Genomic DNA, 27,392 nt, shown 5'->3' on the forward strand with positions numbered 1-27,392 from the left:
CTAACACTGTGCTGCCCATCTCTGCTATGTCACTGTGCCACCGTGCTGCCTACACTTAGTTTCTCTTATTTCTGTGGGTACTGCAGGGAGCTGCTTAGACATACGAGTGCTCTGAGCGCAGGTGGCAGGGAAATGGTAAGCACGGGGGTTAATAAAAAGTGTGCAGTGACTCCGCAGGCTGAATGTTCCGTCCTGCTCGCCGTGATTTGCATTAGAAACAAATTGCCATCTTATTTCAAGAAATTGATCCCCGTGGGGCTATAAAACCTTCCTCTGAGCCATTGCTGTATGTCTGGCGACTGATCTCCCAGTGAGTGGCCTCCGTGCCGTGTCTGCAGTAATTGTCATCTGCTCGAATGTTGTACAGACATGCTGCTCTACAGAATGCTCTGTCATATGGAGCGGGAAGGATGAGTGAGAGGTGATCCATGGGTCAATGAGATGCTAATTATTTGGGATTGTATTGTATGCAGCTTGGAAATTAGCCAGTCCGAATCAGGAGGCGGTGCATTCAATGCACAGCCTGGCGTTGTCAGAGGACATTGTTCTCTTCCTGCCTGCTCCGTTCTCTCCTCCCCATAGCAACATGAATCTAGTTCTGATTGCTGCAGGTGACATTCAGCATAGTGTGTACACAGCTTTAAGGTGCGCACACACCTATGATGCATGTCACCTGCTTGGGATCGGCGACCTTGCTGAGCTGGCCAGTACAGACGTGTGCCAGCTGTGTAGCGTTCTGTTGCTATGGCGGGGGTGGGGGTGTGACGGCTGAGTGGCACAGGCAGGGGAGCGGCGTCTTGAAAGGAGTTTTCCGTCCGGGTGAGTTGATCAGCCGGGCGGAGCGCGTGGAGGTGGGGGAGAGGCTGCCATACACATGCTTGTTTGAGGTGATCTTCCACGGCCGCCTCAGCTGACTTTAGTCAAGAGTGTACAATCTTTATCGCAGAGCAGCCTGTGATTAGACCCTTTCCAAGCTGCAGAAAATTTGCATCTCATTGCCTGTCTCCCTGCGCAGCGACAGGCACCCACGCCTGCCCAGGCAACAGGCAGCCGTGCCTGCGCAGCTACTCCCAGCCGCACAGAAAAAAGCAGTGCACAAGGGGCTGGGTGGTTCTGCGCATTAACAAGCTTTTCTACACTCCTTTAAAGTGAAAGTTGAAGATTGTTTAGATGGGGGGGGGGGGGGGGGGGGTGCACAAAGATTGGGGAGGCCTCTGCACCTTCCAGAGACTCCCTCCTACTAAGGTAAGTATTTTTTTTAATCCTGGTTTCAGATAAACCATTTATTCAGACCGAGGTGAGGTTTTCCAGGGGGATAATTCCTAAAATGAGTTTTCAGGACTTTTGCCGGAGGCTGGCGGAGGCAGTGCAGCCTTCCCAGGGCATGGCATAATTTCCTTTGTGACAGAATGAGAGCAGACTTGCCAGGAGTGTCATACGTTCATTGCAGGGTGCCCGTCTGAGAACTCGGGTTGCCATGACGATTGGTATGGTGGCCATGTGGGGAGCTGTGTGGATGTATGTCTGTCTCTTGCAACACGCTGGATCGATGAGAACGCTGTAGCCTAACTATGTGGCTGTTTGCTGCAGACCTTGGTGAAATCCTGGACAAGTGTTCGAGGCCCTGTAGTGACATATAGCAGAATGCAGTGAATTATTGATACCCACTTTTATGGTCATTTTCCTGGTTTTAGCGTCAGAAACCCTTCCTATAGCTATATATTGCTGTATATTGGTATGTAGCCCCACCCTGTCGATGCTAAAGGTGCATACACATATCCAGATTTGATTGCTCAATCACTGACATATTTTACCACCTTTTTCTTAGAAACATTCCACAGAGATCACCCGATAAGACGAAATGTTGCCACCTGTAATAAAATTGAGAATGTAAATCGGTTTAGAAAAGATTTTATAACCGGCAAGTGCTGAGTAATTTATAAATGACTAATGTACAAAATAAGCAGTTTTATTCATTACCCTATTTATACTACAGTTCCTCTTTAAGGCATCTTCCGAAATACAGGTACAGGTAGTCACCGACTTACGAACGCCCGACTTATGAAAGACCCGCCGATCCGTACGACATGGATTCTGTTTGTGGGAACAAGTAAAAAAATTTTCAAATTGGACTTGTAGTTTTTGAGAAAATCTATTTTAAAAAGTTCAAAGAAAAAATGGCTTTTATACTTGTATAAGCAGGTACAGAGGGCAGAGGCGACACAGAGTGGGACACTGGAGGCACAGAAAAGGTATGGGGGACAGAGATGGCACAATGTTCCGACTTAAGAGTAGATTCAAGTTAATGAACCTACAGTCTCTCTCTCTTTTTTGTTAACAGGAGACTACCTGTATTAGAAATATAGGGGCTGAACATACAGAATACTTTTATAAAAAGAACCTGAATGAGAAGTAAATGGAGGCTGCCATATTTTTTTCTTTTTTAAGTGACACTCAAGGGAAAAAAAATATATGATGAATTTGTGTAGTACGGATAATTCATAGATCATTAGTAGCAAAAGAAAGAATCTCAGATTTTTATGTTCAGTTATATAGTTTTATTTATTTTTTTTTTTTTAAACATTGCATCATTCTTTAATATTTTCAGTTTACAAACTACACTCTGAATTTTGAACTATGAAACCAAGCAGAGCTAATGACCCTTCGAACGTTGCTGCAGTAAAACCTTAAGGGCCCTTTTCCACTAGCAATCGCTAGCGTTCACGCTGAACGCTAGCGATTGCTGAATCGCAATTACCGGCGATTCCCCGACGTTCGCGGCCGCGATTTTGCTATGCTATGCACTGCATAGCAAAATCGCGGCAATTATCGCTCCGCCGCGCGTTCGCGTTCCCGGCAAAAACGAATCGCGGTAGTGGAAATGACCTACCGCGATTCCTATGTTAAAAAGCAAACCGTAGCGATTGTAAGATCGCTAGCGGTTTGCGTTTTTGCGATTCAGCCAGCGCTGGTGGAATAGGGCCCTAAAGGGGAACTGAAGTAAGAGGTATACGGAGGCTGCCCTATTTATTTCCTTTTAATCAATAGCAGTTGCCTGGCAGCCCTGCTGATCCCCTGCCTCTAATACCATTAGCCATAGCCCCTGAACAAGCATGCAGCAGATCAGGTGTTTTAGACTTTAAAGTCAGATCTGACAAGACTAGCTGCATGCTTGTTTCTGATGTTATTCAGATACTACTGCAGAGAAATAGACCAGCAGGGCTGCCAGGCAACTGGTATTGATTAAAAGGAAATAAATAGGGCAGCCTCCATATACCTCTTACCCTTTAAACAAACAAGAAATAGTGGCAGACAGGTTGATATAAGTGCTTCAGAAACAGCACTGTAGCCCCAAGCTTGGTTGAAGAGCTCAGATCGGCTCTTTTGCATAGATAAGTAAAGTTTCTTAACCACTTCAGCCCTCAGTCGTTTCACTTTATGCATCCGAGCAATGTTCACCTCCCATTCATTAGCCTATAACTTTATCACTACTTATCACAATGAACTGATCTACATCTTGTTTTTTCCGCCACCAATTAGGCTTTCTTTGGGTGTTACGTTTTGCTAAGAGCTACCTTACTGTAAATGCATTTTAACAGTAAGAATAAGAAAAAAAGGAAAAAAAATCATTTCTCAGGTTTCGGCCATTATAGTTTTAAAATAATACATGCCTCCATAATTAAAACCCACGTATTGTATTTGCCCATTTGTCCCGGTTATTACACAGTTTAAATTATGTCCCTATCACAATGTATGGCGACAATATATTTTATTTGGAAATAAGAGCATTTATTCCGTTTTGCATCCATCACTATTTACAAGCTTATAATAAAAAAAATAGAAATATTTCATCTTTACATAGATATTATATAGACTTTATAAAAGTTTAGACCCTTAGGTAAATTTTTTTTTTTTTTTTTATTGTAATGTTTTTTTGTTTTTGTTTTTCTTTAAACCTTTTATTTTGGGTATTTTGGGAGGGTGGGATGTAAATAGTCATATTTTTTTTTTTTTTATGTAAATATGTTTATTTTTTATGTAGATGTAGTTTTACTTTTTGGCCACAAGATGGTAACCTTAGGTTTGTTTACATGATTTCACTCTAAACGTAACCTGTACGCTTAGAAGGACGTAGGAGGCAGAAAAAGCAAGGCTTCCGAGAGAATCTGTCACTTTGTCTGCGGGGGAGAGGCACCATGGCCTGATACATTAATTCCTGGGCTAACGATCCGCGGGCGGGAGCGCACATGGCCTCCTGGACGTAGCAGGAGAAAGTGGTTAAAGGACCACTGTCACAAAAATTGTCAAATTTTAAATATATGTAAAAACATACAAATAAGTATGTTTCTTCCAGAGTAAAATGAGTAATAATTACTTTTTCTCCTACGTTGCTGTCACTTACAGTAGGTAGTAGAAATCTGACAGTAATTTATGCCTAATTTTGCTCTGGAAGAACCCTGCTTCTTTATGTGTAATGTGTTTGCCTTTATTTAAATTATACAATTTTTTGTGATAGTGGTCCTTTAACTCTTCCTGTACTGGAAGCAATACGAGACTCATATCTGTGCTACTAATGTTCTATTTCTTAGCTGTACTACACATACAATTTATTATATCATAAGTTTACTTTTACTTCATATTCCCTTTAAACCAGAGTTCCCCAACCCTGTCCTGAATGCCCACCAACAGTACATGTTTTGCAGGAAACCACACACAATCACAGGTGGGGTAATTAGCATCTCAGCAAAGCCGATTAACTATCTCTCTGAATTTGCACAAAACATGCACTGTTGGTCGGCATTGAGGACAGGGTTGAGGAGCACTGCTTTAAACAATACCAGTTGCCTGGCAGCCTGGTGATCCTCTGCCTCAAAAGGTGCTTACACGCGCCATACTGCTGGCAACGACTGGTCCGTCAGACCCTCCCACTGGGTGGACGTTCAGCCGACAGTAGCACGTGTGTACGCGCTGTCGGCAGACTGATAAGGCTGTTTTTGAACGATCCGCTCAGCCGATCTTTCAGAAACGGCCTTATCAGTCTGCCGACAGTGCGTACACACATGCAACTGTCGACTGAACGTCCGCCCAGCGGGAGGGTCTGACGGACCAGTCGTTGCCAGTAGTATGGCGTGTGTACGTGCCTTAACACTTGTAGCCTTAGGCCCTGAACAAACATGCAGATCAGGTGGTCTGACTGAATTGTGACTGGATTAGCCGCATGCTTGTTTCAGGTGTGCGATTCGGACACTACTGCATCTGAAGAGATCAGCTAAGCTGCCAGGCAACTTGTATTGTTTAATAGGAAATAAATATGGCAGCCTCCATATTCCTCTCACTTCAGGTTCTCTTTAAAGATGCCATGCCCAGGGCCGGATTTAGGCCAAGGCCACCTAGGCCATAGCCTAGGGCACCACAGAAGCAAGGGCACCAAAGCAGCAGGCTAAACTGGTGCAGCATTTGCAAGCTTGCAAATGCTGCAATGCAGGGAGATCAGGAGAGTGCCTGACCGCTGTACTCTGCTGCTAGCCACCTGTGCAGCAGCCACCTTGCTCTCTGTGCACATTTGCATTGTGGCCGGTGGCTATGGACTTGGGCAACATTAGAGACGGAGACGGAGAGGAAGAGGAAGCTTCTGCACTGGAGACGAAAGGAGAAATAAATGACACTGATGGCTGCTGCGGTGTGAAGGTGAGCTGGCTACCTATACTGAAAGGGGGTGGGAAAAGGAGGGATTAAGGGAGTCATCTGGCTACCTATACTGGAGGGAAAGGGGGGAGGAGTCATCTGGCTACCTATACTGGAGGGAAAGGGGGGAGGAGTCATCTGGCTACATATACTAGAGGGAAGGGGGTGGGGTCATCTGACTACCTATACTGGAGGGGTCATCTCGCTACCTATAGCCTAGGGGGCAGCTGGTGGCAGTGGCCTTGGGCGGTAAAGAGTACAAATCCGGCCCTGGCCATGCAATGCACAGCTATAGGGATATGTTTAAAATGCAGCGTGCCTTCCCTTTTCTCCGCATGCGTAGCAGACGATGCCCTTTTTGATTTTCAATAGACTGCCTTTCACCATCCAGAATTGCTTGTGGGAAAATGTTATGACTTGGCACTAGTGGAAGCAAGCTCTTAAAGGTTTTCCTCCCCTCTTCTTCCAGCAGCAGCCTGATGTAGAAATCACGGCTGTGGAGTCAGAACCATTTTTGGGTGCCTGGAGTTGGTGGTTTTATAATCTAAAGAGTCAAATAATTTTTTTACCGACTCCACTCCAATGTTAAGTGTAGGAAAGTGGAAAATCACTAGATCAGATCGATTTTCCAAGCATTTTTGTTACAGAAGCTTTTCAGTTCCAGCTCTACTGTAACAAAATATAAAAAACGCTACACAAAAACCCTCCAAAAATCGCTAGGCTGGATTAGAAAATCTCTAGGCACATGCCTAGAACCGATCTGAAAAAAAAAAACACTTCAAAAAGTGCTGAGTGATTACGCTATCAATTTTTGGTGTGCACTGGCCCAGAGCCTTGCTTGCAGACTGCGTTTTCGGCGAGCCTTGCTTGCAGACTGCGTTTTCAGTGAGCCTTGCTTGCAGACTGCGTTTTCGGTGAGCCTTGCCTGCAGAGTGCGTTTTCGGTGAGCCTTGTTTGCAGAGTGTGTTTTCGGTGAGCCTTGCATGCTGCATGCAGAGCCTGTTGTCTGAGCCTTGCATGCTGCGTGCAGAGTGTGTTGTCGGTGAGCCTTGCATGCTGCCACAGAATGCGTTGTCGGCGTACATCTGGCATTAGGTAACCCCTCGGCAGCATCGGCCTGGTTAGGAACCCACCAGTATGAGGTAGCGGAAACTTGGCTGGAATGTGACAGAGAATAGTAAACATTGGAGTATAGAGCAGCCAGCCAGGCCGATCCTCCTGAACACATGAATGTACCGGCAGACAGCGCATGTCCTCGGCTCAACCCTGCAGACTGAGCACTGGCTAAATACAGCATTCTGTGACGGGATCCTATCATTACCCGACATCTCTCAGACCAAAACACCAGCCGCCTCTCGCTGCACATTCTAGTGATCGGCGCCCCGTGTACTGCTGCTAGCAGACACGAGATTGCAAAATCCATAAGAATGAGCGTGATTTCCCTCGCTGCACGGGCAGCTGCATCTACACACTGCCGAGACGCCGGGTCACTGCCTGCTGACTGTTCACTCCTCATCACAACCTGATACTTATTGTTTAACCACTTCACCACTGAGGGGTTTTACCCCCTGACCACCAGAGCAATTTTCACCTTTCAGCGCTCCTTACATTCATTCGTCTATAACTTTATCATTACTTATCGCAATGAAATGAACTATATCTTGTTTTTTCCGCCACCAATTAGGCTTTCTTTAGGTGGGACATTATGCCAAGAATTATTTTTTTCTAAATGTGTTTTAATGGGAAAATAGGAAAAATGTGGGGGAAAAAAAAATTATTTTTCAGTTTTCGGCCATTATAGTTTTTAAATAATGCATGCTACTGTAATTAAAACCCATGAAATTTATGTGCCCTTTTGTCCCGGTTATAAAACCGTTTAAATTATGTCCCTATCACAATGTTTGGCGCCAATATTTCATTTGGAAATAAAGGTGCATTTTTTTCAGTTTTGCGTCCATCCCTAATTACAAGCCCATAGTTTATAAAGTAACAGTGTTATACCCTCTTGACTTAAATATTTAAAAAGTTCAGTCCCTAAGGTAACTAATTATGTATTTTTTTTAATTGTAAATTTTTGAATTTTTTTTTAATTACAAAAAAAAAAAAAAAATGGGGAGTGTGGGAGGTAATGAGTTAATTTTTTGTGTAAAAGTCATTTATTTGTATGTGAAAAATGTGTAGGGTGTAGTTTACTATTTGGCCACAAGATGGCCACAGTAACTTTTTGCTTTATTGCGACCTCCAAGCCTCCTTCCGGAAGCTTGGAGGAAGAATAAGGAGGCTGGACACGTGAGTTTCTTCTCACAATGATCGCGCTGCCCATAGGAGAGCAGCGGGTCATTGTGGGGCTTAGATCAACGAACGGGAATGGATTTTCCCGTTCATTGATCTCCGGGCGAGCGGGCGGCGGCGGTTTTACTAGCGGCGGGCGGCGTGTTTACGAGCGGGAGCGCGGACAGCGTCGGGAACGCGGAAAGTACGTGTTTCTCCGTCCCTGGTTTTTAAAGGATGGAAAAAGGGGCGGAGAAATACGTACGCGCGGGGGTAAAGTGGTTAAAGTGACACTGGAGCAAACAAAAACAACTTATGATATAATGAATTGTATGTGTAGTATGGATAATTAATAGAACATTAGTAGCAAAGAAATGTCTCATTTATTTCCAGTCACTTTTTTTTACTTTTTTTTTTAATATCATTGCATTATTTTCTGATGATTGCAGTTTACAAACCACACTCTGTGTTTTAAACTATGAAGCAGAGCTAATGACCCTTTAACCACTTTGTCCTCCTTGACGTATGAAAACGTCAAGGAGGACATGCATGCTCCCGCGGCCGATCGCGTGTGTGCACGCACACTCCCGGCCGCGGATTTGTTAGCTCAGGAATCAATGTATCGGGCTATGGTGCCCGATCACTGATTCCTCTCCCCCGCTGAAAAAGCGACAGCTTCTCTCGGAAGCTACGCTTTTTCTGACGCTATGTCCCTCTAAGCGTACATTGTATACTTAGTGTTGTCATGTAAACAAACTCAACATTGCCATCTTGTGGCCAAAAAGTAAAACTACATCTAAAAGTAAAACATTACAATACACAAATATTTCCCCAAATAAAACACTCCCAAAAATAACCACATAAATGTTTAATAAAAAAAAAAAAAAAACCTTACTATATAAAAAAAACAACACATAAATATTTACCTAAGGGTTAAACTTTTTAAATATCTATGTAAAGATTAAATATTTCTCTCTCCTTTTTTTTTTTTTTTAATAAGCTTGTAAATGGTGATGGATGCAAAACATAAAAAATGCTTTTTATTGCCAAATAAAATATTGTCGCGATACATTGTTATAGGGACATAATTTAAACGGTGAAATAACCGTGACAAATGGGCAAATACAATATGTGAGTTTTAATTATGGAGGCATGTATTATTTTAAAACTATAATGGCCGAAAACTGGCAAATGAATTTTTTCATTTTTTTTCTTATTCTTACTGTTAAAATGCATTTACAGTAAGGTAGCTCTTAGCAAAATGTACCACCCAAAGAAAGCCTAATTGGTGGCGGAAAAAACAAGATATAGATCAGTTCATTGTGATAAGTAGTGATAAAGTTATAGGCTAATGAATGGGAGGTGAACATTGCTCGGATGCATAAAGCAAAAACGACTGAGACCTTAAGGCTCGTTACACACCAAAAGCGTGCAGGAGAACGGCTCCTGCACGCGTTGCGGCGTGTCGTCGGGAAACTCCGGTGCAATGCTGAGTAGCGCCGGTGGTAGTTAATTACCCCGAAGGGGAAACGGCGATTCCCGACGATAAAATGCGCCGGGACGCGTCGTACCGCAACGTATCGAAACGCAGCGTCGGGTGTGAAAGGTAGAAGGAAAGTCTATGGACTTTCCTTTTACCTTGGTTAACGCAAAGTATAGACTTTGCGTTAAAACGCCAGAAGTGGGCTCTGGTGTGAAAGAGCCCTTCGTGGTTAAAATGGACCTCAACTCTTGCGCAGGACAGAAGGAAAACCTAGAGAAATGCACCATGTATGTATTTAGAGAGTTTAGCCTGTCTAATTCCCCTTCATTTGTGTCTAATCACAAGTTGTAATTTGATCCTCCTCTTTGTCACATGACTGTCACGGCAGAGATGGCAGATGAGCTCATTTGAAAGTACAGGCTGTTAATATGTCTGCTTCCATGAACCAGGAAGTATAAACAGTGCAGATTTATTTTAGGATTTGTATCCGCTTTAACAAAGAAATGATTTTTTGTTTAAAGGTTATTATGCTGTTGCATATCTTTTAGAGAAGAGAATGTTCTGAGTTCAGGTCCGCTTTAAACTTCACTGCAGTAAAACCTTATCTGAAGTTGTCTCACTGTTTGATGTATAAGCGCTTCAGGAAACAGAACTGTATTCCACCCAAGTTGGGTCCGAGAGATCAGAGAAGTTCTTTTGCATAGATATCTGAAGTTTAACTTTTCCTGTACTGGAAACAATGAGACTCATATCTTTGATACGAATGTTCTATTTCTTAGCTGTACTACACATACAATTATCTCATAAGTATATTTTCAGTTCAGATTCTCTGTAAAGCTGGCCACTAACGGTCCAATTTCTAGCAAAAAATCGTTTGAGCGATCAGAAATTCTGATCGGACGAAAAATCGTTCACTACACCATCAACTAACCAATCCTTGCTTCCTATCTATCACGACGACCAAGAAAATCCAAATTTTCGTTCGGCGAAAATTCATTCAAGCGACATTTTTTTCACTCTTTCATAATCGATTGTGTCCACCAATGGAGATTATTTACAACCAATCCGATCAGAATTTCTGATCGCTTGAACGATTTTTCGCTAGAAATTGGACCATTAGTGGCCAGCTTTAGGATTGCACCAGTAGGTTTGGCAAAGGTATTCTAGGTTTAGTAAAAATGGGATAGTCCTCATAAGTTGGGGGCCAAGTCTTTAGGGTGACAAGCTGTGTGCATGTGTATGCACTGTGAGCTCCTCTGAGGACAGTCAGTGACATGACTATGTACTCTGTAAAGTGCTGCAGAAGATGTCAGTGCTATACACAGGGGTTGGACAAAATAATGGACACACTTTGAAAATCAACAAAATATATTTTGATATTGTGTAGGTCCACCTTTTACGGCAATTACAGCCTCAATTCTCCGAGGTATTGATTCATACAAATTGTGAATTGTTTCCAAATGAATTTTAGCCCATTCTTCAATTAAAACACCCTCCAGTTATTTTAGAGACTATGGCGGCAGAAATCGACTTCTTACTTGAGGCCTGGTGCACACCAGATGAGTTTTTCTGAGCGTTTTGATTTTTTAAATCTGCTGCTAATGTTATCCTATGTGTCTGTGCACACTGGAGCAATGAGGTTTTGTAAAAAAAAAAAAACCATAGCATTACATTGGGAAGAGCTTTTGAAACCTCTAGCGTTTGGCCGCTAGAGGTTTCAAAAGCTCTTCCCAATGTAATGCTATGGTTTTTTTTTTTTACAAAACCTCATTGCTCCAGTGTGCACAGACACATAGGATAACATTAGCAGCAAATTTAAAAACTCAAAACGCTCAGAAAAACTCCTCTGGTGTGCACCAGGCCTGAATCTCTAAAAAGGACCATAAGGGCCCTTTTCCACTAGAGCGATTGTGATTGCTGAATCGCAAAATCGCAAATCACTAGTGATTTTTAAATCGCTAGGGTTGTTACTTTATCATACAAAGCATGAGAAGTATTTTCCACTACAGTGATTCGATTTGGAAATTGCTAATCGCAAATCGCAATCGCTTGCTGGAGCGATTTTTACAATGATAATACAAAGCAAATGAAAATCGCAATCGCATAACAGAATTAATGAAAAATCGCAATCGCAATCACTGGCGTTTGTGATTTGTGATTGCGATTGCTAGTGGAAAAGGGCCCTAAATGCTCAAGTGTTGAGGTCTGGGGATTGTGGTGGCCAGATGAGATGCTCAACTTCATTAGAATGTTCCTCATGCCATTCTTTAACAATTCTAGCAGTATGGATTGGGGTATTATCTTGAAAGATGGCATTACCCTCCGGAAACAGTTCTTGAACCATAGGATGAACTTAGTCGCCCAAAATTCCTAAATGGTCTCAGCTTTTAATTCTTCCATGAAGGGAAATCATTGGCCTGGCAGATTTCCAAGAAATGGCACGTCAGATCATAACAGAACCGCCGCCATGGTTTACGGTTGGGAGAAGGCAGTCTGGATGCAATGCTTCATTCGGCTGTATCCCAACGTACACTCGGCCGGAGGTCGGAAATAAGGTAAACGATAGTTAGTCTGAGAAAATCATACTTTTCCACTGCTCAAGGGACCAATTCTGGTGGTTTCTACACCACTCTTAAGGTGCGTACACACATGCGACTATAGTCGTTTGTAACGATCGTTCCCCGATCTTTACCAACGACCGTTACAAAAAACGAACCACCGACTATTAAGGCAAACGACGAACGAGCCAAATCGCTACAAAAGAAAGTTCTGTCTCGGCGGATTTTAACCAACGACGATCGTTTGCAAAAGTAGTACATCGTTGGAAACGATCGTTCGTACTAGGCTTGACATGCGCATTTCACTATTTCTCCATGGAACTTCTCATTTTTATGCGCAGGCGCAATAGTTGCTTTCTGTGATGTAACGTTCGTTCTAACGATCAGATCGTTACACACATTTTAAAACTACCTTTACTTAGGTCGTTCTTTCATCAATTAAAAGTTCGTTCGTCGTTCTTAACGAACGATCGTTGTCGCATGTGTGTACGTAGCATTAAAGAGACTCTGTAACAAATTTTTCAGCCTTAGTTCTTCTATCCTATAAGTTCCTATGCCTGTTCTAATCTGCTCTGGTTTACTGCAGTCTTTCCTAACTGCAGTGTCTCTGTAATAAATCAATGTATCTTTCCTCTGTCCTGTTTGTCGGGCTAAAGCTTGATTGTGTGGAATGTGCAGGGCTGCTTGTGATTGGTAGAAGCGATACACACCCTCTGCAGGCCCCCTGCATACTCTGAATGACTCACACACTATGCTTAGCTGTGCCTATTAGAAGCTGGTTAGTTTGTTTGTAAACACTGCCTAAAACTGTTAATTACAAGCCAGGATTGCAGCAGAGAGTGGCAGAAACAGCACAGAGGGGCACAGGAGAAAATAATGAATAGAATGGTATGCTTTTTATTGTAAGAATATTAGAGTACAGATTCTCTTTAACGCTTTGAAACATTTGTCTTTGAGAGCAGAGGTTTGCTAATTGCAGTTCTTCCGTGGAATCCAGATTTGTGCAGCTCCCGACAAACCGTTTTTGTGGAAACTGGGTTCTGTAGGTGTTCATTCAGCTCTGCAGTGATTTTAGGAGCCGTGGTCTTGCGAGCTTTTCTAACAATTCGATTTAGATTCTGATGGTCTCTCTTAGACAACTTCGACTTTCGGCCACAACTGTGCTTTCCTGAGGACGTTTTTCCTTCTCTTTCAAAGGCAGTCATTACTTTTGAAACAGTACCTCGTGAAATGCCAAGCATTGGGGCAGTTTCTGTTACTGTAGCGCCTGCCATACAAGCACCAACAATTTGGCCTCTTTAAAAGTCTGAGAGATCTGTCATTTTTATAAATTATAGCCAACTTTTGTTTAAATATCTGTAAAAAAAAGAAAAACACAATTATTTTAATTAAACATATCAAATAAAAATAAAAAAAAATTAACATATGTCAAGTTTTTTTGATTGCTTAAAACATGTTCAGATTATGATGCCAAAATGTTAGGCGTTTCAATTATTTTGTTCATCCCCTGTAATAGTAAAAGTTATTTATATATATATATATATATATATATATATATATATATATATATATATATATATATATATATATATATATATATATATATATATATATATATATATATATATATATATATATATATATATATATATATAGATCAATAATAATATGGAAGGACATTGGACTATGACTATACAAAAAAGAAGAAAAAGAGGCCTTGCACATCCCTAAATAAAACTTTTAGATTTATTTAAAAAAAGTTTAAAAGGCATACATTACTCATCCCAGTTATATGGCAGAGAGAGGTACAGGCAGGTGGGGAGGTCGACAGCCGTTTCGCACCGTCACACACGCTCGGGCTGGTTTCGCTTTCCGGATGTGATACGGGTCTGGCTTCCGGGTTGCGCTCCATTGGGTGGATGTTGCCTCCCCTTCCTGTCCACCGAGTCTGGCGTGCGTTCCAACTGCATCGGCGAGCTTCAGGGTGCCATTGACTGCAGCTGCTCACTAACTAGGCGGTAAGCATCTTTATATAAGGGGGATTTTATTCTGGGGTAGTTGTCCTGACGATGCGCCACTGTATGTGACGGCGCAAAACAGCTGTCGACCTCCCCACCTGCCTGTACCTCTCTCTGCCATACAACTGGGATGAGTAATGTATGTCTTTTAAACTTTTTTAAATAAATCTAAAAGTTTTATCTAGGGATGTGCAAAGCCTCTTTTTTTTCTTCTTTTTTGTATACTGGACTTTACTTTATTTGGCTGATTGCACTCCCTCTGTGTTTGATTCAGCCTCCTGTGCATGGTCATTTTTTCTATTTGATTGATTAGACTATGACTATGGTAGGATTAGATTGTGAGCTTCTCTGAGGACAGTCAGTGACATGACTATGTACTCTGTAAAGTGCTGCAGAAGATGTCCATGTACTAGGATATTAACCTTTGGCTTGTTAAAAAAAAAAAAAAAAAAAAAGGGTCCCATACACTGAGCCGATTAGCGGCTGGCCGATCGATCGAAATCGATCGCAAATTGATTGACCGGCCAATCGATTTGCGGCTGATTTCGATCGATTTCAATCGATCTGACATGCTGGAAAATCTAGGTCGATCTGTTGAGATTGCTTATCATTTTGCATTGGACCTAATGGATATCTGATGGCACAAAAAATGACATCAGATCGATTTTCAATAGATTTCATACTGAAATCTATTGGAAATCTGTTCCTAGTAAAAAAAAAATGTTCCTAAACACATCAGACAGATCAGAAATCTAACGAGTGTATGGCCACCTTAAAGAGACACTGAAGCGGAAAAAAAATATGATATAATGAATTGGTTGTGTACTATGAATAATTACTAGAAGATTAGCAGCAAAGAAAATATTCTCATACTTTTATTTTCAGGTATATAGTGTTTTTTCTAACATTGCATTATTCTAGAATATGTGCAGATTACACAACACTCAGCGTTCAAAATGATTCTTTCAGAGCAATCTGTTAAGTAATGACCTCTCCTCTAGCAGAGAAAAAGTAAACAGTTCACTTACAGTTGAGATAATAGAAGTCAGATAACAGCCCTCTCCACCTCGGAGAGCTTAATGGCTTGTTTGCATAGAGATAACAACTGGAGTTTCTCAACTCTTCCTGTACTGGAAACAATTAGACTCATGTATCTGATCTTAATGTTTTATTTCTTAGCTGTACTACACATACAAATCATAATATCATAATTTTTTTTTCGCTTCAGTGTCTCTTTAAGGGTTCACAGGCATGTTCTAAGCAGGATTGGTGATGTATGTATGTAATATTATATTATATTATATTTATCCCATTGTGATACATAGCACTTCAAAAACTTTTTTAGCTTGCAGTCCTCCTCCCGCTTTCACTCTTCTCGCCGTCTACTACTGCTCCTCCCTTTCCACCCTCCTTCCCTTCTACTCCTTCTCCTCCCCTTCCTCCCTCCTCCCCTTCTCATCCTCCTCCCCTTCCACCCTTCTACTCCTCTTCCTCCCCTTCTACTCCTCTTCCTCCCCTTCTACTCCTCTTCCTCCCCTTCTACTCCTCTTCCTCCCCTTCTACTCCTCTTCCTCCCCTTCTACTCCTCTTCCTCCCCTTCTACTCCTCTTCCTCCCCTTCTACTCCTCTTCCTCCCCTTCTACTCCTCTTCCTCCCCTTCTACTCCTCTTCCTCCCCTTCCACCACCCTCCTTTGTCCCGAACAGCGAGTTCAGCGTGTCGAGCGTACTAACCTGTGATGAGCTGGTCTGTCTTGGGGATCTTGTTATGGGGGTTTCTAGTTGTATTTGCCATGCAGCTGATTCTCGTGTTTTCAGGGAGTGTATTAATGGACATTTCTTCTCTTTCAGGAATGGTTTTGGTACGTAGCGAGAGTGGGCAGCTCTTGATGATCCCCCAGCAAGCGTTGGCCCAGATGCAGGCTCAGGTTCAAAATCATGCTCAGTCACAGAATGCTATGGCCCCCCGACCTGCCACACCAACCAGTGCCCCGCCCGTGCAGATCTCCGCCGTACAGGTAATGACCTATCATGTGAATGCTTCATGCGTGCTGTCAGACGTATGTGTGTGCCTCACCCGTGCAGATCTCTGCCGTACAGATGAATGTGTACAAATGGGTATAACCGCAGCTACACAAGGGTCCGTTTCCGCTAGAGTGCCTCGTCCATCTCCGAGACATATCCCACCCACTTTTACAAATTCACAACCGAATCTCCTTGCCTTGCCAATATGCGGCAATGGAGATGCAGATATCTGAAAAAATTCTGCAGCCGTGAATTTGTGTGCGGGAAAACCTGAGTTTATTTGCTTAAATGGAAACACTAGTGTAAATTAAATCTTTACGTATCACAGGCTGAAGTTGAATGATAAAATAAGACACTTGTAGTGGCAGGCTGCCATATTTATTTCCTATAAACAATGCACATTGGCTAATTCCAAAATAAGCAGCGCTTTAATCCAAGACAATGGATCTCCCTATGGTAGTAAATATACCATTGGGTGATCCATTGTCTTGGATTGGAGCGCTGCTTATTTTGGAATTTGTTGAAGTGGAGGATATATGTGATCTCTGTGAGCAAGCGAACCCCTCAATTGGAGTAACTGGTGACATTTTATTTATTTATTTTGGATTTTGGTGGGTATTAATCCCTCATTTTGCCGTGAGATAGTGGCGTTTTAGCAGGGGTTATAGTGATGAACAGAACTACAAGTTAAAGGAAATTTAGACTCACTTCAGAGTCTCTTTAAACACTGCAAGTACAAGCTCTCCAATCTATCCAGGAATCTCTCTGCTGTTATTATAGTTTCTCAGTCCCCCAGGCTGTTTTCTGTGTCATTGCCAATGGCCCTCACACCTTCCTGCTTCTCACTAATTGGCTGAGCAGACTGCTACCTAGTTGAAACATGATGCTCTGCTCACTCGTGTTTACAAGCAAGGCTGAGTTGACTGAGGTGATTGGAGAAGAAATGAAAAAATTGAATTCTACATGTACGTCCCCTGCTAGATATTTAACCACTTAAGCCCTCAGTCGTTTTCACTTTATGCATCCGAGTAATGTTCACCTCCCATTCATTAGCCTATAACTTTATCACTACTTATCACAATGAACTGATCTACATCTTGTTTTTTCCGCCACAATTAGGCTTTCTTTGGGTGGTACATTTTGCTAAGAGCTACCTTACTGTAAATGCATTTTAACAGTAAGAATAAGAAAAAAAATGAGAAAATTCATTATTTCTCAGTTTTCGGCCATTATAGTTTAAAATAATACATGCCTCCATAATTAAAACCCACGTATTGTATTTGCCCATTTGTCGAAGTTATTTCACCATTTAAATTATGTCCCTATCACAATGTATGGCGAAAATATTTTATTTGGAAATAAAAGAGCATTTTTTCCCTTTTGCATCCATCACTATTTACAAGCTTATAAAAATAAGTGTGTGTGTGTGTGTGTATATATGTGTATATCTATCTATCTCTCTCTCTCTCTCTCTCTCTCTCTCTCTCTATCTATCTATCTATCTATCTATCTATCTATCTATCTATCTATCTATATATCTCTCTATCTCTCTATCTCTCTATCTCTCCTATCTCTCCTATCTCTCCTATCTCTCCTATCTCTCCTATCTCTTCTATCTATCTATCTATCTATCTATCTATATATATATATATATATATATATATATATATATATATATATATATATATATATATATATATATAGATATATAATCTTTACATAGATATTTTAAAAGTTTAGTCCCTCAGGTAAATATTTGTGGTTTTTTTTTTTTTGTTTTTTTAATTAAACATGTTATGTGGGTATTTTTGGGAGGGGGGGGGTGTAAATCGTGTTTTATTTGGGGAAATATATGTGCATTTTAATTTATTTATTTTTTTACTTTTAGATGTAGTTTTACTTTTTGGCCACAAGATTGCAACCTTGAGTTTGTTTATTACATGACATCACTCTAAGCGTACAATGTATGCTTAGAGGGACATAGGAGTCAGAAAAAGCGAAGCTTCCAAGAGAAGCTGTCGCTTTTTCTGTCGGGAAGAGGCATCAGTGATCGGGCACCATAGCCCGATTCATTGATTCCTGGGCTAACCAATCCGCGTGCGAGAGCGCACATGTCCTCGACGTTTAACTACGTCGAGGACAAAGTGGTTAATGTAATAATCAAATAATGCTGCCCCATGATATACTTACCCAGGGGGTTCCTCCAGCCCCTTGCATCAGACATGTCACACACCGCAGCTCCGCTCTCAGCCGCCAGCCCAGGTTCCCTGCGGTGCAGAGGCGGACCTCGAGGTCGATCAATCGAGCCCACGTTGTCAGCTGTGTACTGCGTAGAGCTACTGCACCTGCGCAGTACACTGCGGACAACGTGGACTTGATTGACAACGGCGCTGGCGCAGTAGAGGAGGTCGGCCTCTGCAACGGCGGGGACCCCAACCTGGCAGCTATGTGTGGAGAGGCTGTCTGGGAGATGTCGGCTGGAGGAAGCCCCGGGTAAGTATATCATGGAGCAGCATTTTTTGAGTGATGCTTCCTTTAAAAGAAAATGGAGGTGTATTGTAACTTAAAGTGAACCTCCTGACTAAATCTACTCAGCAGAACTGAAAAGGCTTTGTGTTTAACAGGTTCACAGCATCAGAACGTTGATTTTCTTACCAAAGCCTAATTTTAGCTGCATTTTTAGCTAAGCTCCGCCCTATCAAAGAAAGCTGCCCAGGCTTTTTTCCCCTGATGCTGTGCAAAGCATGATGGAATTTCTGATGTTCTTGTTGCCTAGCAGCTGTGAGGGATGATCAGGACACAGGACAGTTGGAACTGTCTCATGCTCCCTGTGTCCTCCTTTCAACTAAAAAGATGGCTGCCCTCATGAAATCACAAACATTTGCGTGTTCTTTTAGAACAGGGTGGGTAAGAGATTGTTACCTATGTATGTACAGTGCCTAGCACACAAATAACTATGCTGTGTTCCTTTTTTTCTTTTTCTGCCTGATAGAGTTAAATATCAGGTATGTAAGTGGCTGACTCAGTCCTGACTCAGACAGGAAGTGACTACAGTGTGACTCTCACTGATAAGAAAATTCCCCTTTTTACCTCTTTCTTGCTCTCAGAAGCCATTTTCTGCTAGGAAAGTGTTTTTTATAGTTGGAATTTCTTATCAGTAAGGGTCACACTGTAGCCACTTTCTGTCTGAGTCAGGACTGAGTCAACCACTTACATACCTGATATTTAACTCTCTTTCAGGCAGAGAAAGAAAAAAAAGAACACAGCATAGGTATTTGTGTGCTAGGCACTGTACATACACATGTCTATCTCATCATGTCACTTGTCAGTTTGGGTATCCTTTAAGAAACAGATCCCCTCAGGGCTGTCCTGCTCCAGTTCTCGGAGGCCATATCCATGCCAGAGTTTAGGATGGACTGAGCAATAGAGAAATGTGTTCTATTTGATGATCCATATATTTCCTGATTCATTCCCATCAAGTCATTTTTAAAGGACAACTGAAGAGAGAAGAATACGGAGGCTTCCAAATGTATTTCCATTTAAGCAATACCAGTTACCTGGCTATGCTGCTGATCCTCTGCCTCTAATACATTCAGCCATAGACTCTAAACAAGCATGCAACATATCAGGTGTTTCTAACATTATCAGATCTGACAAGATTAGCTGCATGCTTGTTTCTGGTTTTATTCAGACACTACTGCAGCCAAATAGATCAGCAGGAAAGCCGGGAAACTAGTATTGTTTAAAAGGAAATAAATATGGCAGCCTCCATATTCTTCTCACCTGAGCTGTCCTTTAAGTTGTGCCAAAAAAATGTGTGAGGAGCTCGGCCCTCGAGGACTGGAGAAAGGCAGCTCTGCTCCAGAGGCTTCCTGTGTCCTCCAGACTGCTGCCGCTGCCCCTCCCCTCCTTCGGGACCCTCCTGAAGATCACATCTGTGCTCCTCTTCATAAACAAACGTGGCCGTCCCTACACAGTAGAACGCAGAAGCTCTGGCCTCCTGCACAAGTGTGTGTGTGTGTGTGTGTGTGTGTGTGTGTGTGTGTGTGTGTGTGTGTGTGTGTGTGTGCGCGCACGCGCACGCTCGCGCTGGGGGTTAGGTTGCTCGATGACCCCGATCTGTGCCATGTGCCTGAGCAGCCAGGAGGTGAGGGTGTTGCAGCCGCATTCCCATAGAGCAGAGCACGACCCCTCTTTTCCCAGTCATCCCTATTGTTGTCAGGCAGGGAGGTCTGCATCTCTCCACAGTGCATGGCAGGCCTCCCTGACAGCGGTGCAGCCCTGTGCACAGCAGCTTCCACTCTCCAAGCACCGTGAGCCCCGGCCACCGCTGATCCAAAGTCCAGCCACGCCAGGCAATGTGTGTGTCACGACTGGTAGTGCAGCTGTGCACAAGCGCATCACATACTGGACGAGCTCTTGTTGGACATGTTCTGGGGGTCCACATGTGGCAATGGGAGAGGGAGGTGAGGAGGACACAGGGAGCCTTGGGACTACATCCTGCTACTGAGGTAAGCATCTGTTTCTTGTGTTGTATTTCGCCTCGGGTACACCTTCAAATCTAGGTACATAAATCGGTAAAATGCAGCTCAGCACGCAGTCTGTAAGTTTACTTTCACATGTCTGCATTTTCGTGGATTTGAGCTGATTCTGTCATGGGGGAGATGTGCAAATGCCAATCTCTTCAGGATACGGGCTTGCTGGGGACGATAATAAGCTTTCACGCATCAGATGAGTACCTGTCGTGTTACTAAGACAAGCTCCAGCATATGACAGCTTGTGTCTCATTACTCCTGTACTTTTCTCTTGCCAGCCCCCTGGAGCACCCCTCCTAGCACGGCAGGTCGCGCCAACCACCATCATCAAGCAAGTAACTCAGCCGACCACCACCGTGCAGCCCACCACCACACTACAGCGACCTCCTGTTGTACAGGTAAGTACCCCCACCTCCACTGATCATCAGCTTAACCCAGGGCAGGTACCGGGTGCTGCAGTACCCATGCCCAGCTTATGAGTGCCATGCTCTGTTCATTCATGTACTGGGGACAGCATTGTGATGTCATCTACTGCTACATCCTCATTGGTCACAGCTGTGCCAACAGCAGCCAATCAAACTAACCATTAACGCTCCTCCCTTCAAGAAGACTCTGGGGCTTTGGCTTTAGTGTTTAAACTTTAATTCTGAAACTTGTTTTCCTGCATGGAAATGATTGGTTTGCACATCGCTAATTTGTGCTAGCATGACTGAGTTCTGTGGAATAAGAATGTGATTGGTGGGCCTTTAGTGATGACATCACAATACTGTTGCGCACACATTACAAGTCGTTAATGTCTATTGATCATTTTCCCCCCCGATTTTTCTTTTGTTACAACAACCATTGTTTTTGGCATGGATCGCTCTGCATGTTCATCAAATCTCATGAATCATACTGGTTCAGCTGGGAATGTTATGCCAAAGCAAGCACACAGTTGATAAGCATGTTAAGGCCCCCACCCAGTGGTCACCTAGTGTAATCGCAGGCTCAGGATTCTATTTAAATCTACACTTTGTCTTCGTTCATCAAAAAATGCCAGTAAACCTAGAAAATGTTTTAATATGCCATCATTGAGTATCCAGGCTCCATTTGTTATCAATATGTGTATTTTAACATTAATTACTGTTAACGTGTGTGTGTTCTGTTTATTTTGTGTTTGCTTTGCATAAACTTTACTAAAAGCCGGCTATCCTATTTTCCTGCTTCAGAAGTTCTTTACTGATTTGAATTCAGTGAGTGGCTGACAACAATTGCTCTTCAGACACAAATTAAGAGCTCATTTAAATATAAAGTACCTTTTTTTAAGGGCAGGTTAAATACCTCTTCAGTTTAAGATGAAGTTCCTTTTCAAATTCAAACCCAGTGTTCATTCTCATTCAAATGAAATGCAAACCACCACCACGTTCATACACCCTTTATATATAGCTCAAGACTAAGTGTGCTCATACATCAGATGATATATGGGCAGGTCGACCAAGAGACAGATCTCTCTCTGATGAATTCTGGTCTGACAGAGATCTGTTGCTCGCCCATACACCAAAGGACGATCCCTGATAAATTTCATGCTGAAATCAATCCGGAATCTGCCTTGTGACACCGGTGGAGCACATTGACCATGGGGGGGGGGGGGGGGGGCAGCGCCGAGAGTTTTGTCACGTTTGTTGCTCAACCCGATATTGCTCGGCGGTACCGCTGCGCACCCGCAGCCACAACAGAGCGGCATCTTGCAGCATGTCCGACCGATGAATGCATCGTTCATCGGTTATGCACTTGGCACCAATTTGCATTTGTTTATAAAAATCGAATTGGATGGTCTATCGGCTGCCAAGTCGCCTGATGCATGGCCACCTTAAATGTCCCTTATATTGGCTCCTCCCACCCAGTTTCACTTCTTTTGGCTATTTGGAAATAAACAGATGTGCTTATTTTCCCAGAGATCAGAAAATGAGTGAAGCCAAATATAGACAGCAAAAAGAACAACATTCATAAGAAAGTTTTTAGTTTCCATTGCTGTGTATGGAATTGGTATAGCTCAGCTATTTTTTGGATTTTCTAGGCAAGACCCCTATGTTTCTGCTTTTTTTCTGCGGCTGTCTAGAGATTGTACAACTGAGAAATTATTTTACAAGCTGTAAGACTTGCAATCTAACACTGCCCTTACGTCTAGCGATTTTTGTGGCCCGATCAACCATCAGATTCTATATTTTTTTTTTCGAATTTGATGATAACCTGTACGGTAACAAGTCTGCCCAATTGATGATTGAGCCAATTTTGCTCAAAATCGGTGAAATGAATTGGACATGCTGGAAAATCTCCACTTTGTTTTCTTTCTAATTAGTCATGTTGTGCTCTTGTGTGCAGAATGGTTGGACGATGTAGCATTATGAGTAGCATGATTTACATATTACGGTTTTGCCTTGACTGGTGGCTTCAGATCGCTCCCTGGCACGTGAGTGTGTCTTGCAGGACATGCGCAATGAAGCGCAACTTGGCTAGGCTCTGTCATTGCTTGATAAGGGATTAGGATTTGTCCCTACGAGTAGCATCAATATGTTTAATGTCAAGACAGATTTGTACAAATACACCAGGAATGTTAAATGGCGTGTGTGGCATAGCTTGCAAACACCTAAGAAGGGACCTTTGATTCGTCCAGCGGACATTATAGATATACCCAGTAGACTTAGAACAAGGTGTAAGACTGATCCGCCATTTGCTAGTGGCACATTGGATTTATTTGAGAAATTGGTGCTGAAGGAGACGGAGAAAGCTGTAAAAGGGAAAAGGACATCAAAGGGGCAGAATCTGACGAGAGCAGAGAATGCTGCTTTGAGACACTTGAAGGGCGACCCGACGATAATTATTAAAAAAGCAGATAAGGGGGGTGCAATTGTTATACAGAATCGCAAGGACTATATTGCTGAAATCCAACGTCAACTAGGCGATGCAAATATGTATAGAATATTACCGAGGGATCCTACTCTACAATTTAAACAGGAGATAGATATCTTATTAGATGATGCAGTTGAGACAGGGCTAGTGTCTAGGGATTTAGCGATAGCCTTGAAGAAAGACACACCAAGAACCCCGGTGTTTTATACATTACCAAAAGTACACAAGGATTTATATCACCCCCCCGGAAGACCTATAGTGTCGGCAGTCGATTCCCTTTTGGAACCTCTCGGCATCTTTGTGGACACATGGCTTCAGCCCATAGTCAAAGCAGACGAGTGTTGTTTAAGGGACACCACACAATTTTTGAAAGTATTGGACCACATGGATGCTGGCGGGATACGTTATCTGGTCAGCATGGATGTGGTCAATTTATATAATAATATAATTCACGATGAAGCGTTACTGGCTGTTAAGGGGAGACTTATGAATGAAGGAAGGATTTCTAATAAGATGCTCATGTTCATTATGTCATGTTTGGAGTTTTGCATTTCCCATTCCTATTTTAGGTTTGGTGATGAGCATTATCTGCAGTGCCTTGGGGTGCCGATGGGGGCCCCTTATGCCCCTACGGTGGCTAATATTGTTATGTCTGACTTTGAAAAGGTCCATTTTTTGGGCGCGGAGGCCCCTGTCGGTATCCGGGGGTACTGCAGATTTATCGATGATCTGTTCTTTGGTTGGACGGGATCAGAGGAGGAGCTGTGCTTGTTTTTCAATGAATTGAATGAGAAACACACTACATTGAAATTTAAGATGGAATTTGATAGACAGGTTCTGCATTTTCTAGATGTAGAGATAACTAAAAATTCAAATGGCTTCGATACCGATTTATACCGTAAAGATACGGATAAAAATGGCTTCTTGCTGGCTAGCAGCTGCCATCCTAGGCCTTTATTGAATGGCCTTCCAAAAAGTCAATATATACGATTAAGACGGATTACGTCAAGTGACATTCTATATTGGAAGCAGGCGCAGCTCCTCACTCAAGACTTTGTGAGAAGGGGTTATAATCAAAAATTATGTGAGGATTATGCAAGAGAGGTGGGAGAGATAGCCAGAGAAACATTGAGGACGTATAAGGAGCATGAGCAGGAGGTTGAGAGTGATGTTAATTTTGTGACCACGTATTGTAAGGAGTCCAATATCTTACGTGACACAGTTTTTAAGTTCTGGCCTTTGGTTGAGGCGGATGCCCAGTTGGCCCATGCATGCAGGTCACCCCCAAGATTTGTATATAGGAAAGCAAAATCAGTCAGGGACACCCTTGTAAGGGCAGATATTGGTAGATCCAGACCAGCTAGACAATTATTCCTGGGGGAACCCAAAAAAGGTACATTCCCTTGTTTAAGCTGTCAGCATTGCAATGCCATTATTAAGGGCCCCATTGTTAGTCACCCCATGACTGGTGAACCTATTCACTTAAAGGACTATGCCACATGTGAGACTCGGGGGGTCATTTATGTCATCAAGTGCCCGTGTGGTTTGGCCTATGTGGGCCAGACTTCGAGGGACATAAAAACACGGTTAAATGAGCACAGGTGCCATATACGGAATCCTGATGCTCTGAAGGAAAGGATAGAAAAGGAAGAAAAGGAGAAGGGTAAAAAGAGAGGGTACCCCCTAGCAAGACATTTTATTGATTTGAGACACAGTGTTAGCCAGCTTAGATGGCAGGTTCTTGAAGTTGTGCAAACACAAGAGGGAAGAGATTTTAGAACCCTGTTACTGAGAAGGGAGGCATGGTGGATGGATCGATTGGGCACGCAACTCCCTCATGGCCTTAACGAGGACTTTAGTCTGAAATGTTTCTTATGAAGATTTTTGTAGCTGTCCCCTATGGATAGGGTTAATCTGTGAATAGAAGTATGTGCCCACCCATAGATGGGTGTGTCTATGTCACAGCAGGTTATTTATGGTAGAGATGTGAACCAGTTGATTGAGCACTTGAGAAAGGGCCTCACGCCCGAAACGTTGTGCTGTTTTTATGCTGTATAACCGCTGCAAATAAATATGCATTACTGAAGTTTCTACATATGAAGGTTGAGCCCGGATTGGATTTTTTACTATATTGCCTTGTATATGGAGGTATGATGGAGCCTCTTTCCTATCTGTGACTCCCAACACCATTAAGCTTCAAGCTGAGGCCCGCAGGTTACATGTTTTGTCGTCAGGTCGACCAAGAGACAGATCTCTCTCTGATGAATTCTGGTCTGACAGAGATCTGTTGCTCGCCCATACACCAAAGGACGATCCCTGATAAATTTCATGCTGAAATCAATCCGGAATCTGCCTTGTGACACCGGTGGAGCACATTGACCATGGGGGGGGGGGGGGGGGGGCAGCGCCGAGAGTTTTGTCACGTTTGTTGCTCAACCCGATATTGCTCGGCGGTACCGCTGCGCACCCGCAGCCACAACAGAGCGGCATCTTGCAGCATGTCCGACCGATGAATGCATCGTTCATCGGTTATGCACTTGGCACCAATTTGCATTTGTTTATAAAAATCGAATTGGATGGTCTATCGGCTGCCAAGTCGCCTGATGCATGGCCACCTTAAATGTCCCTTATATTGGCTCCTCCCACCCAGTTTCACTTCTTTTGGCTATTTGGAAATAAACAGATGTGCTTATTTTCCCAGAGATCAGAAAATGAGTGAAGCCAAATATAGACAGCAAAAAGAACAACATTCATAAGAAAGTTTTTAGTTTCCATTGCTGTGTATGGAATTGGTATAGCTCAGCTATTTTTTGGATTTTCTAGGCAAGACCCCTATGTTTCTGCTTTTTTTCTGCGGCTGTCTAGAGATTGTACAACTGAGAAATTATTTTACAAGCTGTAAGACTTGCAATCTAACACTGCCCTTACGTCTAGCGATTTTTGTGGCCCGATCAACCATCAGATTCTATATTTTTTTTTTCGAATTTGATGATAACCTGTACGGTAACAAGTCTGCCCAATTGATGATTGAGCCAATTTTGCTCAAAATCGGTGAAATGAATTGGACATGCTGGAAAATCTCCACTTTGTTTTCTTTCTAATTAGTCATGTTGTGCTCTTGTGTGCAGAATGGTTGGACGATGTAGCATTATGAGTAGCATGATTTACATATTACGGTTTTGCCTTGACTGGTGGCTTCAGATCGCTCCCTGGCACGTGAGTGTGTCTTGCAGGACATGCGCAATGAAGCGCAACTTGGCTAGGCTCTCCGGTTGAATTGCTGGGGGCCAGAGCCACCCGGGGAGATGGCGAGGGATGAGCGGCCTTAAGGGGGCTTAAAGCAGCCCCGGGTAAGTATGGAACCTGGGACGCTTCTCGTCTCAGGTACACTTTAAAATAGTCAGCAGATTAACCCCTGTACCGCTCTCAATTAAAGCGCCTTTTCAGTTAGGCAAATAGTGATAGAAGAAAAGATTAGGCACTAGATGTTGCAGGGAGAGTGGGTACTGCTGGACCGGTGCTGCTGCTGCTGATGATGCATGTGTTTTGGGCATCTGACGAAGAGGTAACTTGCTGCGGAACAGCTGTCGTGCTCTTTCCTTCTCGCCATCATTGCCTGCTTGATGTGCAATAATGGTGCAGTTTTATTGCACGCAGTCCCTTCTCGTCTCTTCACCTCGCCTTTTTAGTTAGGCAGCTGTCAGGTTTACCTAATATACTGTAGTTCTCTGATAGTGGCCATCTCTGTAATCCAACACTCAAGCCTGACATACCTGCCCTGCTAGTAATGTGAGCGCACTAGCGAGTGTCCATGTCACAGCGGCATTCTTGCCCTGGGCCTGAAGCATTTGTCTGGTATGGGGATACATCGCTGGATTTGCATGCAAAGCAGCACCTGCCTTAGTCCTGGGTTCGGAGCTGAAGACTTGG

General features: G+C 43.0%; 1 protein-coding gene across 1 annotated transcript in view; it reads left to right on the plus strand.

Annotated features, from left to right (window-relative positions):
* The window catches only part of TAF4 (TATA-box binding protein associated factor 4), a 108,975-nt gene that overhangs the window by 47,380 nt on the left and 34,203 nt on the right, over nucleotides 1-27,392 (plus strand). Inside the window, exons 3-4 of the mRNA XM_068262066.1 lie at nucleotides 15,865-16,031; nucleotides 20,852-20,971. Of these exons, the coding sequence (XP_068118167.1) occupies nucleotides 15,865-16,031; nucleotides 20,852-20,971 (287 nt within the window). The remainder of the gene's footprint in view (nucleotides 1-15,864; nucleotides 16,032-20,851; nucleotides 20,972-27,392) is intronic.

The sequence above is a fragment of the Hyperolius riggenbachi genome, chromosome 12 (assembly GCF_040937935.1).
Source record: "Hyperolius riggenbachi isolate aHypRig1 chromosome 12, aHypRig1.pri, whole genome shotgun sequence".
Lineage (NCBI taxonomy): Eukaryota > Metazoa > Chordata > Amphibia > Anura > Hyperoliidae > Hyperolius > Hyperolius riggenbachi.